This window comes from Erythranthe guttata, chromosome 13 (assembly GCF_056151865.1).
Source record: "Erythranthe guttata isolate IM_541 chromosome 13, IM_541, whole genome shotgun sequence".
NCBI classification, from domain to species: domain Eukaryota; kingdom Viridiplantae; phylum Streptophyta; class Magnoliopsida; order Lamiales; family Phrymaceae; genus Erythranthe; species Erythranthe guttata.
The window spans coordinates 15,385,782-15,406,825 of NC_142545.1; the positions used below are offsets into that span (position 1 = coordinate 15,385,782).

General features: G+C 34.4%; 3 protein-coding genes and 1 long non-coding RNA gene across 6 annotated transcripts; all 4 read right to left on the bottom strand.

The window, feature by feature from the left end:
- Positions 1-33: 33 nt before the first annotated feature.
- On the bottom strand, positions 34-1,763 carry LOC105968737 (NAC domain-containing protein 73). 3 transcript variants are annotated; one of them, XM_088811612.1, is made up of 4 exons: positions 1,580-1,763; positions 1,219-1,470; positions 928-1,117; positions 34-747 (listed from the first exon to the last, which is right to left on the bottom strand). In XM_088811612.1, the coding sequence occupies exons 2-4, from the start codon at positions 1,384-1,386 to the stop codon at positions 191-193; spliced, it is 915 nt and encodes a 304-aa protein (XP_088667738.1). In that variant the 5' UTR covers positions 1,387-1,470; positions 1,580-1,763; the 3' UTR covers positions 34-190. The 3 variants fall into 3 exon arrangements, with proteins under 3 accessions (XP_088667738.1, XP_088667737.1, XP_012848851.2); XM_088811611.1 differs by having other exon boundaries at positions 1,593-1,758; XM_012993397.2 differs by having other exon boundaries at positions 1,219-1,459; positions 1,593-1,697.
- Positions 1,764-4,047: 2,284 nt separating this feature from the next.
- Positions 4,048-4,515, bottom strand: LOC148766017 (uncharacterized). The gene is made up of 2 exons (XR_016029081.1): positions 4,457-4,515; positions 4,048-4,346 (listed from the first exon to the last, which is right to left on the bottom strand). It is a non-coding gene; the product is annotated as an uncharacterized LOC148766017 (long non-coding RNA).
- A 5,226-nt stretch (positions 4,516-9,741) lies between these two features.
- Positions 9,742-11,663, bottom strand: LOC105968376 (Protein kinase superfamily protein). Its single transcript, XM_088812235.1, has 2 exons — positions 11,149-11,663; positions 9,742-10,376 (listed from the first exon to the last, which is right to left on the bottom strand). Exons 1-2 carry the CDS (start codon positions 11,558-11,560, stop codon positions 9,742-9,744), a joined length of 1,047 nt encoding a protein of 348 aa, XP_088668361.1. The 5' UTR covers positions 11,561-11,663.
- A 2,578-nt stretch (positions 11,664-14,241) lies between these two features.
- On the bottom strand, positions 14,242-18,038 carry LOC105968808 (receptor-like protein kinase HSL1). The gene is made up of 2 exons (XM_012993480.2): positions 14,974-18,038; positions 14,242-14,875 (listed from the first exon to the last, which is right to left on the bottom strand). Exons 1-2 carry the CDS (start codon positions 17,621-17,623, stop codon positions 14,484-14,486), a joined length of 3,042 nt encoding a protein of 1,013 aa, XP_012848934.2. The 5' UTR covers positions 17,624-18,038; the 3' UTR covers positions 14,242-14,483.
- Between the last annotated feature and the right edge of the window lie 3,006 nt (positions 18,039-21,044).

Genomic DNA, 21,044 nt, shown 5'->3' on the forward strand with positions numbered 1-21,044 from the left:
TATAAATTAGTAAAGACTTAAGTATTAAATAACTAACTACCAACGAAAATTTTAACTACTATACCATTTATTGCATTACATTTTCCTCAGTCTTTTGTTTTATTTTCACGAACACGAATAAATCACTGTTAACCTAGTAAGACATCGTTTTTGCCTATATCGATAAAATAAATAATGATGTATATATGCCTTATTTACCTTTGCTTGCATTTGAAGGCAAATGAATAAAAGATGATCCATCAACCAAATTCGGAATCATCGTAGATGCCCTGTCTTTGTTGGTGTTTTGCCCCTCTTCGTTGTAAGAGATAAAGGATGGATTATTGTTATTATTATAGTATCCCACAAAACCTGCGGTTTTTTCGAAACAGCTTCGGTCAATAATTGCCTCTTTAACGATGTTTGATGATCCACATTGCCTAGGCTGTGTTTGGTAGAAAACTTTAGAGACCACCAGTTCGCCTTCTTTCTCCTCTTCGTTATCACCTAAGTGGTATTGGTGCATAACCCAATTTGTCTTTTCGGGTTTTCTTTGTCTACCGTAGTTTGTGTAGAGAACGAGTATTTTTTTATAGCCTCTGATATTGTTACAATGTGTCGAAACAGGTCTTGTTTTGCCTGTCTTGTGCCACCTTGTTTCGCTTCCGTCTGCTTCTGCGTGCACTTTTCTCCGTTTTCTCGTCCCGGTTGTATAGGCTTTTGAGGGCCTGTGGAAGAAATGACGCACTTGCCCCTCCTTGTTTACTCCTATATATATATATGTTTAAAGAAAAGTAAAAGGTTAATTAAACATGATATTTTAACTATATATAGTTAGGTTATGCTTGTACGAAATCGAAAGTACATTCCAATCCGTTATCATGATCTATTACATTGAACTAAAAAATAAACCACCTAATTAATTTGTATATAATATTATATATATACCTGGTAGCTTTTCTGGATGAGTATAGCAAATACCATTATCACCCTCAATTGTTGGTATAAATTTATCAATAAGGGGATGCAGCTTCTCTGCATCACACAGCACTTTTGCCTCCAAGTGTTGAAGAATTTCTTGATCCGACGGATCGAACTTCACTCCAGCCGGTAGTCCCGGCAAATCTTGAAGCCCCGTCTTTAATTATATAAAAAAAAAGAAAGATAAATATAATTAAATCCATTATATATTGATGCACAATAAGAAATGAAGAAAATCGAATACACATATGCATGCACCTGATTATGATCATGGAGTATTACGGTTTTGCCACATGAAGGGCAAATTATAGACGACGAAGACGAGGACGTATTATGCTGTTGACCGATACTGCAGTTTTCTTTGGAGACGATTTGGAGGGATAACATATCTTCTTCTTCTTCTCTACTATTATCATTCATGATCATATTCTATAGTACTGATGATGCTCTTATTCGCATCCCAATTAAATTAATGGGGCCTCTTCGATTCTGAACAACCCTAGATATTCACTGATACGTAAGAAACAAATTAATTACGAAAAAAAACAAGGGGACAAAAAGATAAATTAGAAGAGAGGGAAGAGCATGATTTTCTGTTCCAAGTGTTTAACTGAAACACCTTTTTTGCTCACCAAATGATCTTTGTTCTTTGATGTTTGGACAAGGAACTGCAGTAGTGTTAATATTCTTCCGTACTGTTGTAATAACTAGAGAGAGAGAGAGAGAGAGAGAGAGTTTTTTCTTGATTATATATATTGAGAGCTTTTAGAGAGAAGAATAACAAGAGAGAATGAATATAATGGAAATGAAGATTAGTGCATGTTGAGGTGTGAAAAAAAGAATTAGGGTTGCTTGGACGTCAAGTATGGTTTTCCTTATGTGTATGTGTATTCTACACACAACCACTTTCATGTACAAGAATTACTTTAATACCCCAACCTTTTTTCACTAATATTATTTGATATGCATGACTATCATGGCCGTTCCTGAGATTTTGGGGGCCCTAGGCGAGTTTTGAAGATGGTTGAAAAATGGGGCCCTTCTAGAATCTACATTAAAATTCATTTTTTTCTAAAAGGATGATAAACTCTATGTTAACTCGTTTTTGTAAGGTATATAACCAGAGGCAAGGTTATAAATTTTTGATATAGTGATGTTAATGAATTGCACTAAAATAAGTGTAAATATATAAAAATAAATAGTTAATGCACAAGAAATTTATTAATTGGGGGCCCCATAATCAGAGAAATTATAGAAACAAGTAAAAATCGTTGATCACTATCTATTTATGAATTAGGGAACTCAATAATTATATATATAACGAACATAATTTTTTTTAATAAATACTAATATATAAAGGGTATAAAAAAATTTGGGGGCCCTAATTTTTTACAAAAATCCGGGGGCCCTAGGCGACCGCCTACTTCGCCTCCCCTCAGAACCGGCCCTGATGACTATTAAGTATTAAAAAGATTAGTGCATGCAGTACATAACTTAAAAAATCAGCACTTCTCCGATAAGATGGCTCAACGTATCTTAATCCTAATTAACTAAATGATCATCATCAAATTAGATTAAATCATGCAAGAAGAAATATATATATATATATATATATATATATATATATATATATATATACTATATATATGAAGGGGTAGGTAGCAAGAGTGGATATGGGGACAACACCTGATTCTTTAACAGACGTTTTACCTATATAGTGTCTACTCTCTACCTAAAGGTTCTATTTAATTAGCTTATTCAAAAACACACACACACACACAGAAATATATATACACAAATATGATATATACTTACAGAACAAATAATATAACATGAAAGTAACAAACACTGTAAATTAAACCAAACCCTGCTGCTATACATATAGTTTTCTTTAATTTTACTGTTTTTGTTTTTGTCTTCGCGTATACTTCTCCTTCCAAGCAATTGGTATATATATATATACATACATACATATACGTAATTTCTTATGATCTCGTTTGTTAATTTGCAACTCTCTTTCACACACTTTACACACACACACACATGAATCCCAATATTCATGAGTTTAAGCTACCAAACATTTATTACCATTTGAGTACAGTTGCTTATATATATATATATATATAAACACTATGATCTCTTCTTTGGCCTTATTTGACCAAGAAACTGTATATATATAGATGTGCATGGATTGGTAGTAAGACCAGTTGTTGAAAAGTCAAAATAAAATTATATTAATTATGGGGTTAATTAATTAGTTGACTGGGTAGGGTTAAATATGGCGATTGTGCTTAGCAAATAAAAGGAAGAGATGAAGAGTAGAAAATCACTACTTCTTTCTCACGGCCAATATAAAATTAACATAGCCGACATTAAATTATATACATATATGTTTTTCTTTCGTATCTTTAATTTAATTAATTAAATAATTAATTAGCTGTCAACTTCATGCATGTGTGTACTACTATTATAAGCTTCCCATAGAAGCTACGCATCGCAAAGCTTATCCAACAAGTTTTAGAATTAGGGTTTACTTTGACGTATGGGCGAGGGTTTGCATACATCACTGCACGTCAAAATAAATAATTCCAACTGATTAATTAGATTCTATACCTGATAAAATTCACTATGTGATTTTTAACCGTTGATCTGCACAAAATCACTCATACATATACTCACGTGCACTACTAGAAAAACCATCTATGGAGACGCCGGACATTGTCACCAAAAGAGTCTATTGTGACGCTTTCGCTATTATGACGCCTAGACAAAGCGTCACATAGGTGGCCGTGGTAATAGGTTATTGTGACGCATTGGTACCGTCATAAAAACGCTGCTGTAATGACACCATCACTCGTCTCCAAAAGGGACTTTTGTCACGCCTAGTGGTGTCACGTTAAGTCTTTTCAACTTCTTTAATTCCCTATATATGTGACACTTGAAACCGTCGCAACAGACATTCCTGTGACGAATAAAATATCCCGAATGCGTTGATAAATTCCATCATAATATTCTGGTTTTTCACTTGCCTACTATACCAGCACAGTCAATTAAATGTAAAGCAATTCAATCAAAAACCATTATCTATTACGAAGAAACATCAATGACTTAATATAGCTGAATATCAATTTTATTTGTTGATTTGTCCTAAAAAAGAACATCAACATACAAACTCTCCTTCATCTTTACTGTATTCACACCTCAAAACATTAGAGGTCAAAAATCAACAGCATTATAAATATTACAAAGTAACCCACAACATCAATATGATCCTAAATATATTATCCAGAACAAAACAATCATCCAAGAATGCATGCATCAGACCTTGGAAGCTCGATCGTGGAAACTCAAATCTCTTGCTATCAAAATCCTTCTTTTGTGACAACCTATTAAAAGAATAAAATAAATCAAGAAAAAATGAACAGTCATATTTAAAATAAGTTATTGGATGATAATTGAACTTCGATTATGATTAAAAGAGAAGATAAATTCATACCATTAATTCGACAACAAGTTGCATTTCTGCATTCTCTCGATAAACAAAGTTTGCTTTCTCGATAAAAGAGAAGCACAAAAGTAAAACCATGTAGAATACATGTGAGCCCCTCAAGTTCCTTATGCTGCCAAATAAACTAGAATGTGTACTTATAAATACGAACTACTAATGTTAAAGTAATTAAAATATACAAGCATGTTCATGCAGCATCTTATGATGTTTTAGCATCTCTTACCAACACTACATACTCAAAGTAGGTTAATGACCATCAAACATTAAAAAATCCAAGCATTAAACTATGTCCTTAAATTTTATTGTTAATACAGCAATAATAGTTACCATTATACATTGCCCAACATGAAAAGTTTTTTACCATACAAATAAGATACACTAATTTTCTCAAACAAATATGCGACTATTAAAAATAAAACCATTAGATTTGCACAAACAATAATCACAATCAGAAAGAAGCACTCAATCTTACAAATTCATTATCTTAAGCTTTAATGCATTTAATAAATCATTAGGAGATGGGAAAAATATATTATAGAAACTAAATTGAATACAAGAAGCAATTAAATAAATAGTAAAATATTACTATGCATCTCAGCAAATCTATAATATTTAAGATCAACTATAGACTAGGAATATTACCATCAATAAAATTCATTAACCCCAAACAAACAAGTTGCACATATTGAATTTTAAGCTTTTTAATTCAAGAAAAATTCAAACCCAGTGTTAAAAAAAAAAAAAGGCAACAACAGAAGGAAAGTCAAATAAGGTAAAAGGGGAATCGGAAAGGGAAAAAAAAAAACTTACGGCGGGGTAACGATTATCGAGGTTCTTCCTCATGGTGCACTCAGATTTACTGCGGCGTAACAAATTCAACTAAAATTAGGGATAAACTTTACTCAAAAAAAAAATTAGGGATAAACTATAAAAGGGGTAAGCAGAATTGCTAACCTAAAAAGGTCTTTCAACAAGTAGGGATCAGAAAACACCACAACGAACAAAATTTTGAGAAGAAAACAAAAACCGAACTAAGAAGAAAACAAAAACCGAAATAATCAAGAGAGTATAAAAATAGGATTCTTCGATCCGTATCCAAAATTAGATACAGTGTTGAGTGTTCTATCTATCTCGATGAAATCTCCACAAACCTGTTGATGTGAAATATTCACTAACCTGTTGTTGCCCAAAAATGAACATAATCTTCTTCTTTGACGGAATATTGGAGTCTGCAATTTGGTGGAGAAAAACCAAAATTGCAGTTAAAATTGGAGACTGCACGTTGGTGAGGAGAGGGGAAAGGGCGGAAGAATAGTCGGCGGAATTTTGTTTGGGGATTCTTAAATTTAAAGATTTGTTAATAGGTTAAGTCTAGGATTTATTTATTTTTTACGCAAATGAACGGTATTAATATTTTTTCTTAATAGAAATAATATATTATGACGATTTATTAAAAAGCGTCATTACATATATTTTTTAAGAAATTAAAAAGGAAAAAGAAATGTGTATCCGTGGAGGCGTCTCAATAGAATACCTATTGTGGCCCATTTTAAAGCCTGTCATGATAAGGTGTCGTTAAGGCGTCATTAAAGCCCGATTTTCTAGTAGTGGTGTATGTGTGCTCTGCGGCTGACTATTTAACCCTATAAATTGTTGGATATCGCCGTGATTTCTAGAAGTTTACGACCATGGTTTCAAAGTCTCTTGAGCAAATGTTTCATATTTAAAAAAAAAATCAATTTTCACCATTTTTTTCAAATTTTATTGCCAATTATCATAATTTTGTTCATTGTTAATAGACGATCTTAATCAAAAAAAAAAAAAAAAAAAAAAAAAAAAAATTAAATTTAGACGATCAATTTTTTGGGCCAGCTTACTTTAAAAATTTACCTTTTTTCTTCTTTCAAAATTCATAGGCCCGATGTAACTCATCTATTGGGCTTTAACAACTGTTTGGGCCTAAAATGTAGAGTTAGTCGTCGAGCCCATTAAAGAAGAAATTAGTTCTAGTTCAAATTAGTGATTAAACTGATCTAGCTATCTTATGTATATTAATCAAATGATTAATTTTGGACTGTTGAAAGTTGAATATATCATTCACTTGTGATTTATACATCAATGGTTTATCATATACAACCATGGTTATCGGATCGTAAATATATCTCGTATCGTTTTGCTCCACATCTCGTACCGTATCGTTTATCGTATCGTATCGTAAGATATTTAACCAACTATTAAACTGGTAAATATATATATATATATATATATATATATATATATATATATATATATATATATATATATATATATATATATATATATACACACACACATAAGAACCACCCAAAATATGCTGGAAAATGCAAGAACCACCCCAACAATGCTGAAAATTGTACAAGCAAACCCCATTTAATGCTGAAAGTTGCAGAAACACCCCAATTAATGCTGAAAGTTGCAGAAACACCCCCAACCAATGCTGAAAGTTGCAGAAACACCCCAACCAATGCTGAAAATAGCACAACACCCCCCAACTAATCTGAAATTTGAACCAATCACCACAAATCAACGAGCCCACCTCAAATTGAACAAACCCATGACAAAAAACGAACAAACCCAGCCCTGATTGAACGAAAATTTGAAGAAATAGGGTTGTAGATCGCAAGCCCGTTTCAATTGGTGTTGAATCTCAAACAAAACGAAAGAATCAATAGAAATTAAATATTAGAGTTGAGATATTGTGAGGATTGTTGAAGAAATTGAAGAGAAGAGTGAAAATTAGGTTTGGGAATCTTGAGATGTTGAAGAGATTGCTCAAATTCGTTTTTTTTTTTGCAGCCGATTGAGTTTCCTTCTTTTTTTTTTCTTTTTTCTTTTTTTTTTGGGTGGATAAATATCGTATATATCGTATTGTATCGCGATACGGCGATACGATACGATATATCGTGATATTTTCCGATATTTATGAAAAATCGATACGAAGCCCGAGTTGTATCGTTTTAATTGAAACCGTACCGTATCGCCATATATATCGCGATATATCGCGAGATTAACTACCATGTATACAACTGATTGTTATATACTACTTTTCATTCTAAAATTTAGATTTAAAAAAAAGAAAATAAAAAAGAAAATAAATTCGTGACCCGGCCCCCACAGGCCACAACACAGCTCGCACAATTAATTTGAGTCGCCGGCGCCGCCCCATTACTCAAACCACCGCCAAACTTCTACAACACAACCAATTTCCTCGCAAATTCATATACTTATCCATCATGTTAAACTTAGGTCTTGAATGTTAAAAATAACAAACTACGACTTTTGGATTCTAAGTGACGTATAGCGCTATATTATACAGTTAAACATCTATAAATTTAAATATAATTAAGATTCGTAAAATTTTATTAATCTAGCAAAATATTAAATCATCGAGCTAATATATATCTTTTATCTAATCAATATCTGAAGAAATTATTATTTAAACGATATTACTAGTTTATTTAATATTAATTTATCAAGATTTCACTCTATTTAATTGGTTATTTTCCCCTTGTTGAATTTGTCATCCCTTAATACAAATCAAAATCATAGTCAAACCTTCTTCCCTACTCTCCGTGTAATAATTCATGGCTAAACCTAATTGTGTTGATAATGTCAATAGGGTTAATGGCAAACAGCCATGACAAGGGCACTTAATTAAAAGAGGGACATCGAACTTTTTTGGCTTTCAAATAAACTCAGTCCATTCAAACTTATTTGCAAATAAGGAAAATCCTTTTATATATACCAAAATTACTCACAATTCATTGAAACTCAATTCAACTTCAATTTCTTGATTTACACCCCAATTTAGCCAAATTTCATCAATGAACCAATTTTAAGCCTAATTTCGATTTTGACTCCAATTTTGACTCCAATTTTGACCCGCCACCACCGGAGACCGCCGGTCGCCGCCGTTGACCGGCGTTGACTTTTTTATTTATTATTTTTTTTTTTGAAAAACTTTTCTTCCCCAGATTTTTTTTCCAGTTGACCGTCTCCAGCGTTGACTTTTTTTTTATATAATTTTGTTTTTTATTAAAAAAAATATTTTAATTAATATTACTGTCATGGCTGCTAAATTACTGTCTCCGGCAGTTATTTAACTGTCGGAGACAGGAATTTAACTTTAAATTGACTTTTTTTTTCTTCAAAAATATTTTAATTAATATTATTGTCTTTGCTACTAAATTACTGTCTCCATTAGTTATTTAACTGTTAAATGATTTTTTTAAAAAATATTTTAATTAATATTACAGTATTCGTTGCTAAATTACTGTCTCCAGCAGTTATTTAACTGTCGGAGACAGTAATTTAACTGTTAATTGACTTTTTTTTATTCTTAAAAAAATATTTTTAATTAATATTACTATATTCGTTGCTAAATTACTGTCTCCAACAGTTATTTAACTGTCGGAGACAGTAATTTAACTGTTAATTGATTTTTTTTTCTTAAAAAAAAATATTTTAATTAATATTACTGCCTTAACTTCTAAATTACTGTCTCCTACTGTAATTTAACTATCTTAGACAATAATATTACTGTTTGGGAAAATAATATTCATAATATTACTGTCCCAAACAGTAATATTACTGTCTGAGACAGTAATTTAGTAGTCAAGATAGTAATATTAATTAAAATATTTTTTTTCTAAGAAAAAAAAAAAAAAAAAAGTCAACGCCGGAGACTGGCGGTCAAAGGTGGTTGACCGGCCGGAAAAAAAAAGTTTTCAAAAAAAAAAAAAAAAAAAAGTCAACGCCGGAATTTGGCCGGAAAAAAAACATTTCAGAAAAAAATTATTTTCTAAAAAAAAAATTTGGGGGGTTAATGAATATATTTATGAAAATCAGGGGTCAGTGTGTAATATTAATGAAGTTAGAGCATAATGGGTGGAATTGATAAGAATTATATAATGGAGGGTATTTTAGACTAAAGACATGGGGATGAGGTTAATTGAGAGACAGTTTTTTTGTGGATCAAAATGCATTTAAGTCCCATTGATGGGCCTTTTTGCCATTCGCCTATGTCAATATGACTAAGACCCTTATTAGTTAGCTAGCTTAAATTCATCTTTATTCTAATCAATCATCTCAACTAAATTACGAGACGCGACGCGATACCTAGTCTTTACCATCAGAGTATAAGATTTGAATCGGAAAAAAAGCCCATATCCCGTCCCTAAAAATGAGTATTAATCATGAAGAAAAAAAACCCGAATAAATAAGAAATAATATAATTAATATAAATCCATTTCTAAATTGGTCAAAATGGTAGCCACTTGTGCAATACAAGGACGATTAGGCCTAGAATTCCCAACACAAGCCAAAGCAACCCTAGCCAATCTAACAAGTGGCTCAATATTGAATGGAATTGCAAGCCTTGGGTCAAATAATTCACTAAATTTCATCCCTTTAATCAAAGGCAATGCCCATTGGACAATATTTATAACATTTTCTTGATAATAATCACTTCTTCTCCCACTTAACAATTCCAACAAAACCACACCTAATCCAAACACGTCACACTCTTTGGAAGCACCACTTTTGTTCAACCAATACTCTTCGTCCACGTACCCCACGAGCCCTTGCCTTTCTTGCGACGCAAGGAAATGCAGCCCGTAGTCGCATAGCCTTGCGCAGAATTTTACGTCCACTAGTATGTTTGACGGCTTCACGCAGCCGTGAATCACGGGCGGAGACGCCACTTTGTGGAGGTACTCTAGTCCTCGGGCGGCGCCCGCGGCGATCCGCAGGCGGCGGCTCCAGTCGAGAAGCGCCCCACCGTCGGGATTCTGGTGAAGGTAGAAATCGAGGCTCAGCATTCCTCCGAATTCCATTACTATGATTCTTTCTCCTGGACCCTCGGAAAACCCTAGGTCTCAAACAAGTCGAAACATTAGTAACTCTGTAAAATTAATATATTGTTTGGACGATTAAATACAGGGTTTCTTGTATTATGTTAATTAGGTGTCGATATCGGAGGGATGTGATCGGAATTATAACTTTTTGAATTTTTCAAAAAACATTTCGAAACTGAAAAAATAATTCTAATTTTGTTCCAACGAAATCGGAAAATCTAAATTCGAATTCCGCAAATTGGAATGAAAAAAAAATGTTATAAAACCGGAAATTTTTGGATCAGAAATTCGGAAGTTTTCAGTATTTCAGTCACCTAAAATATAACAGTATGTGCAATTTTCGGGAAAAAAATCAATTTTTTTTGAATTATTTTACGAAATTAAAATCACATGAGAAATTGAAATCTCATAAATATTTCAATTTGAATCCAAAAAAATCCGAAAAATTGGAATCATAATTTTCAGAATTCGGAATAAAAAATATTGTTCCATAATTGAAAACAATTGGATTGGAATCGAAATTTTAGTTCCGATTTCCATCCCTAATTTTGCTTAATCTAATTGTTAAAAGTAAGATATTAACAAAAATCTCCCCATACTTTAAACTTTTTACCCCTAACACCTCATCATTTATGTGCCCTACACTAAAAAAACTACTTCACAAGGTGTGTTTTTAGAAAATATAACCGATACAGGGGCCTTTTTAGCAATTTGATATAACAAGGTACTAAATGCAATAAAATCAATATATACGTATACCCGTGTACATTTATATAATAATAATACCTGTGATGGGAACCACGTGCGGATGATCAGCTAAAGAGAGGTACTTTAGTATGGAAGAGAAGCCAAATCCAGCATTATTCAACACAAGCCGTGGGTGGATTCTCTTCACCGCCACCAGCTCTCCTTTCGGCCGCATCACCGCCACGTAGACGGTGCCCAACCTCCCTTTTCCGATGATTCTGCGGCTGTTGAAGCCGTCTGTGGCGACATCAATTTCCGTTAACGGGTATGCGGTTGCGGAAACCTTAGCAACCCGAACAGTTTCTTCTTCTTCTTCTTCTTCCTCCTCCTCAACTTCGGTTACTGATTTCTTTTTGCAGAGGACGCAAAGCGTGACTGCAAAAACTATGATGCTTACCGAGAGAATTATAAGGCTGATATCGTAAATCATCGCGATTTCGCCGTAAATCATTTTTGATGATCGTAATCGAGAATATTTGCGGTGAATTTAAAAAAGAAATAAAATATTTGAATGTTTGAGTAAATGAGTAGGTTTTGAATTGGTAAGAAATAAAGTTGGAGAAAATGGGATTTGGTGTTTGTTTATATATGTTAAGGTTGTTTTCAGCCATTCAAGTTGGAGCTTTCTTTATTTCGTGATTAACGGAAATTCAAATTATCATTATTAATAAAAAAAAAGTATATAGTAAACAATTTTTTATTCTTTTTTTTTTTTAATTAATAAGATTTGAATTTTTCTAATATATAAAAGTATTAGGTATCTTGATGAGATATACTATTATTTTTGCATATTTTAGTTTCGAATTCATTGACGAATATAAAAAAAAATAGAATTTAGACATTCTACAAAATGTCACTAAAAATATTAAATTACCTTTATTAACTTAAAAAACTCAACAAGGGTGCATTGTGGATGATTTATTGCGTTTTAGGGGTGTAAAGTGCTATTAATTATAATTTGAGGGTGCAAAGTACCGTAAAACTATATTTGAAAAGTGAAAATCCCATCAAATCGGTGATCAAAGATGTATTCTTGAAAACATTATTGCATTCAGACGTGTCCTGAGATTGTCTTTTACTATAAATTTAAATTTCAATTTCTGTCAGCAACTTCCCATTATTATATTTCATGTCCTTTTGTCTCTTCACAGACTACAACTTAAGGATAAAAAAAACTCATAATTGATAGTAATAATAATAAAATATTTTATTATCATTTTTTTAATTATAAACTAGAGAATTTATTTAGTATACTGACAATTAGCTCAAACAACTACAAGCGAATCGTCCATCTACCTTCACCTAATTAAAGTTGAAATTAAGAATTCTTTTTCAAACTATGGTTGGATTTCTGATGGAATTAATATATGATGTTGGAAACTTGGAATCAAGATGGCCTTTCATTATCAATGTAGTCACAACCGGACGACCATTTGGATCATTGTTCGATAGGGTCGAATCCGTTCAATCGAGTTTTTTTAATTTAGTATTTTATTAATTTTTTAATATTCAAAAAATACTTTTTTTCCCCCCTCCAATTATACTATAATTCATTTGTTTTCACTTTATATATTCTCATTTTTTTTTCTCGAGGTCCGTCCGTCACCCCTAGTCCACCACCTATGATCGTATCCGTGAATTCACCATCCTGATTCAATCACCCACGACCAGATCTTACTAACCACAGCTATTCTCTCGTCAAGGCTCGCTCAGATCCAGTCACAAATAACTAATTCTACTTGTGGTTTGACTTGTTTTGACCGAAATCGGATTTTTTAACCAGTTCGTTGGTTCCTAGGTTTTCCGGTCAAACCATGTTTTGTTCATTTGACCTCGGCTTTTCAAGTTTTCGATTTTAGATGTCAGTTCGGACCGCCTCATCGCCGTCATACCAATCAAATTCAAAATCAGCATCATCATATAAATCATATAATAAAGTTCACTCAAAAAAAGAGAAGAAAAAAAAAAGGCAATCAAAATCACAGAAAAGCCATTATGTATATTTAGTGATTTTGTTTTATTTTTGGGCTTTATACTATTAAATGTTAATTGCATTTTGGGCCTTCGTGTTGATTGAAACATATTAAAAGCGGCCCACTTTTACCTAATATCTCACAAGCCCGAGAAAAACCTTACTTCTGTAATTTATTTATTTAAAAAAAAAAAATTACAGCTGTACTTTTTGGTGCAGTTGTGAAATTAAATATGGAGTTAGGGTTGCATTAATTGTGGGTGGAGGAAAAATCAAATAAGGTGAGTAATGGCTATCTAATTCTCTGAAATTGACATAAATAGTATAATGTGGGTAAACATTAGTACATTCTTTTCATTTAAGGGCATTCAAAGAAGTCACGAGCAACGAGTGTAATTTCATCGTGGTTATGTAATTATTCGAGGGTGGTAGAAATTTAAAGAGAATGACCAAATTTAGAAGCTTCTACGGTTCACATTTAACTTCATACGTCTCGTTCAACGGTTTATTTTATGCTGTTATGCAGCTCGCTAGATAGCACTTGTGTGTACATAAATGGCAAGGTGTACTCGCTACTCGTATTTCATCTGGTGCGTGCAGCATTAAATAAGCCCATAATTTGAACTCCATTGGGCTATAGATCTGGGTGAATTTTTTTTTTTTGGGGTCCAATCTGATATTTCGAACAATATTTTTCTTTCCGATTACATGTCTCGTATCTCCTGAAGAAAATGATTTGTTCTAAATTTTTGGAACCTTTTATGAAACGATACGAGATTTCGATTCGTCGATGTGATCGTAATTTTCGATACTAATTCTTAAAATTATCAGAATAAAAATATTGAAAATTACAATTATGGATATATTTCAATTTTAATTTGGAACAAATTTTTTATCCCGATTTTTTAGAAAAAAATTAGAATTGAAATTAGAACGGTAGTACAAATTCAAATCCAAAATTTCGAATAATACCAATTTTCCAGACACGCGCGCGGGATTTCTACAGGCATAAATGCATATTAATTTTATTATTACAGTAGAGAAGCAGATTTTATAAATGCCGGTTTGTCAGTACTGAAACAACACCACGTGTAAACTGATCATAATCTGAGAATATAAGAAACCCGTCGGACAGACGGTTGTATAATCTCAGCCTAGTATTTTACCCATTTAAGGCAACCAATTTATCATATACCAACCAACACCTCAAAAAAAGGCTAAATATAAATATAAATATAAATCCCCCAGAAGATAATTAATTTCTTAGGAGTAACTGCAAACTGTTTCCTACACTTGGGTAGTGGAAACTCAGGTGATTTGGTTGATTCATAATTTACAATTTACTTGCAAAAGATCTCAAACGTGCGAACGGTAAAATATATCGGAAATTTTCGAAACTTAATCATACTACACTTCCTTGATCGGAGGCATCTTCGTAGTAATAAGGCGTCAATTTACCGTCTTTTCCAACGGAATTATGCTGGTTCACATTGCCTATCTCTTGCAACATTTTAACAACCCTTCTCATTGAAGGCCGATTAATAGGGAGAGGGCTCGTTGAGAGGAGCCCTATATTCAAGACTCTGCATATCTCGTCTTTAAAACATGAATCGAGTTTCGGGTCGATGACATGGTCGACGCCCTTTTGGTCCAACGTAGTGCACACCCATTTCACCAAATCCTTCTCCCCGAACTCGGGATCGACGGGTAGTTTACCGGTGACCAATTCAAGAATCACTACACCGAAGCTGTATATATCGCTCTTCTCATTCACCCGAAGCGTGTAAGCGTATTCTGAAAAAACGCAAATACGGGTTTTCTTTATTAATGATTGTTAATAACAACAATACCAACACGTAAAGCAAATAATTTATACCAAAAATCGAGTATACCTGGCGCAATATAACCACAAGAACCTGCAATAACAGACATGGATTTGGAGCCTTTGGCGTTTACATCAAACACCTTCGCCACACCGAAATCCGCAACACGTGCACCATATTCCGAGTCGAGCAATATATTATTCGACTTTATATCTCGGTGAACGATCGGAGGGGCACAATCGTGGTGCAAGTAAGATAGCCCCTCTGCAGCATCCATTGCTATCTTGAACCGAATCGGCCAATCCAATAAGCCACTCTTCGTACTGTGAAGAAGATCACCTAAACTACCGTTAAGCATGTACTCGTAAACCAAAAGCTTGCAATCTCTAGTAGTGCAACAACACCATAACTTGACAATATTCTTATGCCTGATCTTCCCCAAAGTCTCCACCTCAGCATCGAAACCGTCATCTTGAAGATTATTATTATTATTATTATTGCCCTTTTCCACGTCATCACTGCTCTGATAATCTCGTACTGATTTCGAACGACCCCATAACTTTTTCACAGCGACCGCTTCGCCACTGCTCAAGACAACCTTGTACACCTTTCCCGATGAACCACTTCCGATAACGTTGTCCTCGTCTAACGCGTTCATTATTTCATCCTCACTGAATCCCAGCTTGTGGAACGACATTAGTGTCCATTTTGATCTGTCGAGCGATTTTTTGGTGTTGTTGAATTTCCTGTACTTCAATTGGAACCAAATCAAACCGATAATAAGAACCAATCCAGCGAGTATGAAAATTGACCTCAGCAGCCACAGATAGCCAATGTCTTTGACTCCATTTTTTCCTTCACAGAGACCGTCGATTTCGCCGCATAAGGCTGGATTTCCGGTGAAGCTATCTTTGTAGATAACCTTGGCATACAATGGTGGGATGTCGCCCGAGAGACGATTGTTTGACAAGTTGAAACGATTGAGTTTTAGATTCTGCAAACTGACTGGAATTTTGCCGGAGAAGTGATTTCCTGATAAATCGAGATAATTTAAATCGGATAATTCACCGATCTCATCAGGAATATCACCTGAGAAATCATTGCTTGCTAAATTCAGCTCATTGAGCTTCTTCCAGGAATGAACCCCGCTAGGTATTTTGCCGGACAACTCGTTGTTATGAAGATCCAGCTTTACTAATTGCCCGAGATTCACAATACTAACCGGTAAGGAACCTGATAATTTATTGTCGTTGACAGAAACTTCGAGCAAGCTATCCAGAAATCCGATCTCCTCCGGTATACTGCCGGAAAAATCATTACCGGACAAAATCAGCTGAGATAAATTGGAGGCGCCGGCGATGGTTTTTGCAATTCCACCGGAAAATGAGTTGCCGGCGAGCTCGAGTAACGAGACGTGTGGAAGTCCCCAAAATCCCGCCGGCACCTCACCGGAAAAGGTGTTGTGCCCTAATCTCACGCGCAACAAGCTCCGGCATTCGGCTAGGGTAGGAGGAATTACGCCGGAAAATGAGTTTTCGATCAACAACAGCTCTTCGAGGCCCCCATTCAAACACAAACCTTCTGGAATTTGACCGGAAAATTTATTAGTTGACACATCAATCCACCGCAACGGCGAGCTTTTGCCGAGATTTGGAGGCAACTTTCCAGACAATTGATTTTGAAAAAGCCTTAATTCATACAAGTTCGGCGAATCAGCAATGCGATCCGGTAATTCACCCAGCAAGTTGTTCTCGTAGAGATTAAGTGACTCCAACGGCAACTCGCACAACTCAGCGGGTATCCGCCCAGTCAACTCGTTCATGGAAGCGTCGAGCCGCCTCAACGACTTCATGTTTGACCACCCCTTGCCAGGCAACTCACCGCTCAACGAGTTGTTATACAGCTCAAGCTGGACCACGCTCGTCAACTCAGTGAGAGAACTCGGAATCGGACCGGTCAATGAATTGTACGCCAGGTCCAAATCAGTGAGCCTACCGAGTCGACCCAGTGAGTCGGGTATTTCACCTACTAAATTAGTCTCTGTCAGCCACAGCACCTCCAGATTGGTAAGGTTGCCGAGCTCCGGCGGAATGCGTCCCGGAGAAAACGGGTTGTAGGAGAGATTCAACTGCTTCAGCGAGGAAACGTTCCCAAAAAACGCCGGGATTGTTCCTTCCAACAAATTCTCCACTAAGGAGAGCACCTCGAGTTTCTGGAACGTTCCGAAAGTTTCGGGGATGATACCGGAAAAGTTATTCCCGGTTAAATCGAGGTACCTCAAATTGGGGAGATCCGCTAATCCGGCGGGGAGCGCACCGGTCAAGTAGTTCTGAGCCAAATCAAGGTGCTCCAGCGATTGGCACAAGGCGAGATCGTCTTCCGATAGGGTTGAATTGATGAAATTGTCGTAGAGAGAAATGAAGGACAAGCCTTTGAGGCGGCAGAGAATGGAAGGGAAGGGGCCGGAGAGGTTTGAGCTGGAGAGATCCAGCGAGACGACGGAGGAGCTGGTGGCCGAGTCGCAAACGACGCCGTTCCACTTGCAAGGCGTCTCGTCGAGAGAGTTCCAGTCGGAGAGGACGGCGTTTGGGTCGTCGAAACCGAGCTTGGCGCGCTGGAGGTACACGCCTTCTTCGTTCAGACATGAAATTAGAGGCGGCGCTAGTAGAACGACGAGGAGGAGGAGATAATTATTGCGGCGGTGTCGGTGGCGCAGCATATTTCCGGCGGGACGGTGGCCGGTGGGTGGTGGTCGCTTTCGTTTAGTAGAGTGAGAAAGAAAGGAGAAGGGATGAAGATTGGAGTGAGAATTTTGACTCAAAACGACAAAGACATGTTTTTTTTATGATTGTGAGAGAGAAACTTCAAATTTTTCTTATATATATAAAGAAATGTATAAATAGGTAAATAGGTAAAATACAGATGGATATACATTCAAAACATACCTGGAAGAGAAACGATGTCGTTTTTGTTTCTACGTGGGCTAATCTGGATTTGGGAGTTATTTGTCACTTGGGCCTATGGGTAGGCCCACCAATATTTTTAATTAAATTTACCCCCAAAATATATGGTGGATCATTTGTTTTTAATTAACATAAACTCAAATGCTTCTTGTATAATTTACATTGAATTATATCATTATATGTATTATTGTATTAGGCTTAGAAAGTGAAATACACGCATTGAATGTGCATCAACTACCAACTACAAAAAGAGGATTGAAATGCAATTAGGATGTCTTTCATTCCTTCAAAAAAAGCATGAGCATGACTCTATCCAATTTTGTACTTGGTGGTTATTGTTACATGTCTTGAAACTACTACATGACCATTGACCAATTCAATCACAATAAATAAACAAATAAATTAAGTCTCTTATAGGATGATCTAGTAGTTGGAGCAAGTAACTTGTGCTAATTGACCAAAGTTTAAAATTTCATTGTTAACAATCGTTAAGTGGAGCTTGTCACACGTGATTAGCGTAGTGTAGTTTACAGCAAGTTCGAAATCTACTGTAAACGGTCGTTAAGTTGAAACTTGTCATACATAGTTAGCCTAGTGTAGTTTACGACAAGTTTGATATCCACTGACAACGTTAGTTAAATTAGAACTTATCACACACGGTTAGTTTAGTGTAGTCCATACAGTTTGTTGTGTGTTCTTTAATTAAAAAAATAATATTTTATTCCATGGTTTGCTATGGAACAATGCAACCGACACTAATGTCGAAAATAGAGCACTAGCTTAGTGACATTGCATTGGGTAGGTATATCTTTGGAATTCTAATTACTATAATTTATAATTTAATTAATCCACTCATAAATCATAATCAGTGTTATAAGAGCAGAAATCAACTGTAACACGAGTATCATGAAACCAAGTGAGAGTTCGACACGTGTCACGCCAATTTACGAGATTTAAATGTTTAATTTAAAACACAAAATCAGTCATTCTATTCTAATGGCACACCCTGCTACAAAATGCCAAAATACAGTACAAATCTGAAACTCAGATTTACTGTAAAAAAATCTGCGGTGATGACACAGAGAATAAAACAGTAGGGGTGCACAGTAAAAAAAGTCAAAAGTGCGCAGTGAAAAATCTGATACTTGTCATACTCCAATATTTTCTTCTTTTTTCAACACTTTCTCGAAGATTACAGATCCCGAGAATTTTGGTTTCTGTTTTTTCTTCAACTTTTTACCAGTTGTGGGTTAAAAAAAAAAAAAAAAACATGGCACAAAGAACCGGGTATGGGACTATGGGTAACTATTTTTGATATTCGGGTCGGGTCTTTATTTTGGGCTTGCAGTTAAATAGTAGTATTTTATTGGATAAAGGAAATACCCATTTGATCCATAATTTGTTTGTTTTCTTAAAAAGCATAAATAAATCATTATTATAATTTAAAATGTTACTCCCTCTACCCACTTCAAGAATTATTAATTATCTATTGTTTCTTTAAACATATTAAATTTATTATTTTTTATTCATCAAAAATAAAATAAAAAGCCAGCAGATTTTGGAGCTTTACGAAGACTTTGGTTTGACCGGTGCACCATGCACCATATTTTCCAAGTTGACGGCTGCTCACACTTTCTTTTCACATTATCACTCTTGAGTATAACTCATCGATTAATTGAAATAAAAAATCTCTTATAAATAATTAAAAATGATGGTAGAATTTCGAAATAATTAGGGGGGGGACAATCACGGGCACGATCAATTAATATGGTCGTACTAGAAACCCAATTTGTAATTAAGAGCAATATTAAATAGCTAGCAACTTACATAGAATCTGGATGTACAATTAATTGACATGATTTGCTAGCGTGACCGCACCTTTTCAAATGTACAACATTTTATCTTTAATTTCAAGACTTTTACTAATGAAAAGAAGATTTACCCGTTGGTTAATAAAAATCACCTGACCAGCAGTAAATTTCACATTCAATACTTCACCTAGAAAACAAAATTTATTGGTTCCTATTCGAGTGACAAAGAATAAATTGTATTTACAGTAGTTGGTGTTGATTTTACAAAACAGTTAATGTTTGTTATTTATAGTTCCTCTAACTATTATTTATTACTCCTGATAATTTATTATTGAGTTCGCTGGGAATTTAAACTTCTCATACTTTCTTCAAATAAATGCAAGGCCAATTGAGTATCCTGTACGTAGGCTGGACATGGGGCGGGTCGGATAATTATCTATCAATTATCTGACGATCAAAATAACTGATTTTACTAAATATTGAAAACTATTAGCGGGTCTGACCATTATGAGTCTGATAATGGCTGGCAACTAACTTTGTAGAATAAACACTGAGTCGGTTAAAATTACCCGACCAACCGACTTTTGATAAACTGAAAACGATCTATTTATATACAGGTCGGTTACAATTACCGGCCCTACTATATACGTCGGTTAGTTATACACTACCATTACAGAAGTAGTGTAATCATATGTTAGGCGCATTTTTTAACTCACGATGCATTGTCTCTTAATCACAATGTTCGCCATTCAGTCTTGTACTTATCAAATTAGTATTAATTAGTAGAAAGCATACAAAAATAATCTAATTAAATAAAATTGAAGAAGCAAGTAGGGATTATTAATTAATGATGCTAATGGTGGTCCAATCAAGGAGTCCCCATCTAGCTAACACAATCATGATTTACTCCAATAGTGATATTAGTTTAATTTATTAATTTTAATCCAAATAAATGTAAGAAAAATAATTATTTCAAGATTGAGGTCACCCACACACAGATCTTTGTGGGGGGCCTAATCTATATATATTATCAATTTTTTCACAAACTTTGAGGCAGAGGGCACACCTCAAAATTTATATTATTTCAATTATAATGAAAAATATTGAATTGGATAATAAAAAAAGAAAATGGGAGATGGGGAAGAAAACAAAGGCATCATCACCCACCCATATGAACCTGTTTCTTGCTACTTTCATGATTGTCATCTTATGTCTTAGACACATCATATATATATATATATATATATATATATATATATATATATATATATATATATATATATATATATATATATATATATATATATATATATATATATATATATATATATATATATATATATATATATATATATATATATATATA

Coding starts and splice junctions, on each gene's coding strand:
- LOC105968737 (XM_088811612.1), bottom strand. CDS start 1,386: ATGATCATGAATGATAATAGTAGAGAAGAAGAAGAAGATATGTTATCC. Junction 1,118..1,218: donor TACTCCATGATCATAATCAG/GTGCATGCATAT, acceptor ATATAATTAAAG/ACGGGGCTTCAAGATTTGCC. Junction 748..927: donor TCATCCAGAAAAGCTACCAG/GTATATATATAA, acceptor ATATATATATAG/GAGTAAACAAGGAGGGGCAA.
- LOC105968376 (XM_088812235.1), bottom strand. CDS start 11,560: ATGATTTACGGCGAAATCGCGATGATTTACGATATCAGCCTTATAATT. Junction 10,377..11,148: donor GCACGTGGTTCCCATCACAG/GTATTATTATTA, acceptor TTTGAGACCTAG/GGTTTTCCGAGGGTCCAGGA.
- LOC105968808 (XM_012993480.2), bottom strand. CDS start 17,623: ATGCTGCGCCACCGACACCGCCGCAATAATTATCTCCTCCTCCTCGTC. Junction 14,876..14,973: donor TTGTGGTTATATTGCGCCAG/GTATACTCGATT, acceptor GCGTTTTTTCAG/AATACGCTTACACGCTTCGG.